Source organism: Oncorhynchus tshawytscha, linkage group LG09 (genome assembly GCF_018296145.1).
Source record: "Oncorhynchus tshawytscha isolate Ot180627B linkage group LG09, Otsh_v2.0, whole genome shotgun sequence".
Lineage (NCBI taxonomy): Eukaryota > Metazoa > Chordata > Actinopteri > Salmoniformes > Salmonidae > Oncorhynchus > Oncorhynchus tshawytscha.
This window is the reverse complement of record NC_056437.1, coordinates 74552934-74556641: the sequence shown is the minus strand read 5'-3', so window position 1 is coordinate 74556641 and position 3708 is coordinate 74552934. Positions and strand designations below refer to the sequence as shown.

At 42.6% G+C, this 3708-nt stretch overlaps 1 protein-coding gene across 1 annotated transcript; it reads left to right on the top strand.

Moving 5' to 3' along the window:
* Positions 1-1251: 1251 nt before the first annotated feature.
* LOC112258680 (ADP-ribosylation factor 1) lies at positions 1252-2537 on the top strand. The gene is made up of 3 exons (XM_042327426.1): positions 1252-1429; positions 2138-2248; positions 2380-2537. The coding sequence occupies exons 1-3, from the start codon at positions 1282-1284 to the stop codon at positions 2511-2513; spliced, it is 393 nt and encodes a 130-aa protein (XP_042183360.1). The 5' UTR covers positions 1252-1281; the 3' UTR covers positions 2514-2537.
* Positions 2538-3708: the final 1171 nt, after the last annotated feature.

Below are 3708 nucleotides of genomic sequence, written 5' to 3'. Positions count from 1 at the left end.
CCCTCCCGGTTGAACAAAAGTTTCTGTGATAGTTTCCCTGTCATAAGTGGATATTATTATAAAAAATTAAACCATTATTTAACTAGGTAAGTCAGTTAAGAACAAATTCTAATATTCAATGATGGCCTAGGAACAGTGGGTTAACTGCCTTGTTCAGGGTCAGAACGACAGATTTTTACCTTGTGAGCTCGGGGATTCGCTCTTGCAACCTGTCCAAACGCTCTAACCACTAGGCTGCCTGCCGCCCCAAATTTTATGGTTGATGTCAGAAGAAATCATCAACCCTGTTACTTTATTTTGCAGTAATAGGCACTATTAAAACAAAATGTACCTCTTGGTACAGGGAGGATTTTTATTTTTTCATTAAGTTGAAATTAGGTGAAAGTTACACTTCTCAAAAGGCACCAAATTGATTGAAAGACCCGTGTACATTTAGAAACGCATTTCAACAGTGAGAAAGTTAAGTAATAAAAAAACATGAATTAGTTATGGTGTTGTTAGACATGTATGTAGGCTTCTATTTGGGACTGACTAGGCTATTACTTTCTAATCGTTGTGGCTGCTGCTACAGAGCCTGTTTGTGTTCTTGCCTGGTGGGTGTTGGGCAATAGGTGTTCAGGTGATGGTATGTTGTAACCAACCTCTACCCCTGAATCGTGTCTCTGGTCAGTGCTCTGCCAGCCATGTGATCCACTTCTCTGCTCCTGGCTATGAGTAAACAGTTGCCTGCCAGTCAGAACGACACCGACCTGCAGCCTCATCAGCCAAGTCCTGCTCGTGTGTGGTGTGAGACCCAGAGGCACTGCTGTGAGGGCCCATTGTTAAGACGCAAAATAAACACAGACAGTGACTGAATGCTTTTCTCAGCACTTTTTCTCCCTCTCATGAATTTAATCTCTGTGGTTGCCCTTTGTTAGTGATAAGGAAGCTTAGCCTGACATTATTACCCTCACAGGTCAAAAATCTTAATGAAACTACCAAGGATGGGTACCTTCTATATACATTTATAAATTGATTCATAAAAAATGTCTTGTTTTACACGGATCCGACACCACCCACATTGTATGCGGGAGCAGTGCAGAATATTTCAATGTCTTCATGTTAATGAATCTTTTCATCCACACTGCTCACATACGTCAGCGAGCTTTTGTGTGACTGAACACGTGAATATATACACACACACACACGGCCGGTTTAGCCTGGTGTTAGGCATAATGAATGTTTTACGACTACTAGCTTAACCATTTTGGTTTCTGTCTCCCTTCCTCCAGATTAGCCAAGATGGGGAACATGTTTGCAGGCCTGTTTAAGAATCTCTTTGGTAAAAAAGAGATGCGGATTCTGATGGTGGGGCTGGATGCTGCCGGCAAGACCACCATCCTGTACAAGCTCAAACTGGGAGAGATCGTCACCACAATCCCTACCATCGGTGAGTAGCTTAGCCTTATCCCTTTTACTCCTTGTCATCACACACCCCCTCACCTAGGTACAAACCCCTCTTGAAATGCTCCCCAATATTCCTCCAATAACTTGCTCCATGTGATTTTCATGAGATCTAGGCTCCTGTTTGTTTAGTTGTAGGGGAGTGGAAATGAATGTCCCCATCTCATCCGAACCCTGATCACTGCCCACATGCCCAGAGTAGCTGCCGTGAGCTGCCCTCAGGCTCTGAAGCAATGAGTGGGCCCCTGTAAAGGCCAACAGTCTGCCTGTACATGGATTTCATTAGGAGACGTGGGTCGGGCACTGTGTAGCCTACCTACATCAGCTGCAGAGCTCCCGCAGGCAGGCAACGTCCTGCAGTGTGGCTGTTGTCATAAGGATTAAGTGACTTTTAAATATAGGAATGAATGGAGCTTTACAGCCCCCCCCTGAAATAAATGTTGCGTTAGAGGAATGTAACACAAGGCTGATGACATTTCATATTCCAGTAGATGTTCATTAACTCTGTGTATTTTATTAAAATATACATTTTAATTTGCAGCTACATTCGGGCAAAGACATTTCATACAGACATTTGTGTTAAGGGAGTGACTTAGCTTGCCTGTTTGGGATTGCTGATATGTCATCTCACACAGCCTCTTGGAATGTTAGTGTCTTAGGTTGCTGATGTAACTGATCTTTCTTGCTCTCTCAGGTTTTAACGTTGAGACGGTAGAATACAAGAACATCAGCTTCACAGTGTGGGATGTGGGCGGTCAGGACAAGATCAGGCCTCTGTGGCGGCACTACTTCCAGAACACCCAAGGTGAGTGGACACTATCACCAGAACCCCCTCAGTACCATCTCAAAGTCAGAAACAGTGAAGTTGAGACTGTCCCGGGTAAATGTTCATATTTTCCTCACCCTCCATCCTTTCTCTCCCTCTGCTACTCTCAGGTCTGATCTTTGTGGTGGACAGTAACGACAGGGAGAGAGTGAACGAGGCGCGGGAAGAGCTGACAAGGATGCTGGCTGAGGACGAGCTGAGAGACGCTGTGCTGCTTGTGTTCGCTAACAAACAGGTGAACTGACTAACTGGGGAGAGACACTAGTGCGCCAGGAATACAGTAGGTATTTTTACCTGCGACCCTGGACATGTAAATTTAGCTTGACGCGTAAAGAGTAGGCCACTTAAATCAAGTTCTCAGCGTGAGCGGTGCGTGAAATTCTTTCAAATGGAATCGAGTGCAATTAAACACTGAGCAGAGCGAAACTAACAAACGGGTGATCTTTTTTCTACTAATTTGGTCTTTTGACCAATCAGATCAGATATTTTGCCAGTAATTGTGTGTAAAGAATTTGCTTAGAGCTCCTGGCAAATGCAGTAAGGTACTCTTTGAATGAATGCCTACGAGCCTGCTGCTGCCACCTACCACCTCTCAGTCACACTGCTATATCAAATCATAGACTTAATTATAGTATAATAAACACAAAAATATGAACCTTTGGTCATTAATACTGTCAAATCTGTAAACTATCATTTTGAAAACAAAATGTTTGTTCTTTCAGTGAAATACGGAATCGTTCCGTATTTTATCGAACGGCTGGCATCCCTAAGTCTAAATATTGGTGTTACATTGCACAACCTTCAATGTTATGTCATAATTATGTAAAATTCTGGCAAATTAGTTTACAACGAGCCAGGCGGCCCAAACTGTTGCATATACCCGGACTCTGCTTGCACTGAATGTAAGAGAAGTGACACAATTTCCCTAGTTAATATTGCCTGCTAACATGAATTTCTTAACTAAATATGCAGGTTTAAAAATATATACTTCTGTGTATTGATTTTAAGAAAGGCATTGAATTTTATGGTTCGGTACATTTGTGCAATGATAGTGCTTTTTTTGCAAATGCGCTTTTGTTAAATCATCCCCCGTTTGGCGAAGTTGAAGTAAGCTGTGATTCTATGATATATTAACAGGCACCGCATTGATTATATGCAACGCAGGACAAGCTGTTCCATTTAAACTAGTAATATCATCAACCATGTGTAGGTAACAAATTATTATGTTAAGATTGTATTTTATAAGATAAGTTTAATGCTAGCTAGCAACTTACCTTGGCTCTTTGCAGCCACAAGGCCCTTTTGATGTTGCACCCGCGTTACAGGTGGTCAGCCTGCCACACAGTTTACTTGTGGATTGTAATGTAATCGGCCATAATCGGCGCCCAAAAAGGCAGATTACCGGTTGTTATGCAAACTTGAAATCGGCCATGCCGATA

Coding starts and splice junctions, on each gene's coding strand:
- LOC112258680 (XM_042327426.1), top strand. CDS start 1,282: ATGGGGAACATGTTTGCAGGCCTGTTTAAGAATCTCTTTGGTAAAAAA. Junction 1,430..2,137: donor CACCACAATCCCTACCATCG/GTGAGTAGCTTA, acceptor TTGCTCTCTCAG/GTTTTAACGTTGAGACGGTA. Junction 2,249..2,379: donor CTACTTCCAGAACACCCAAG/GTGAGTGGACAC, acceptor TGCTACTCTCAG/GTCTGATCTTTGTGGTGGAC.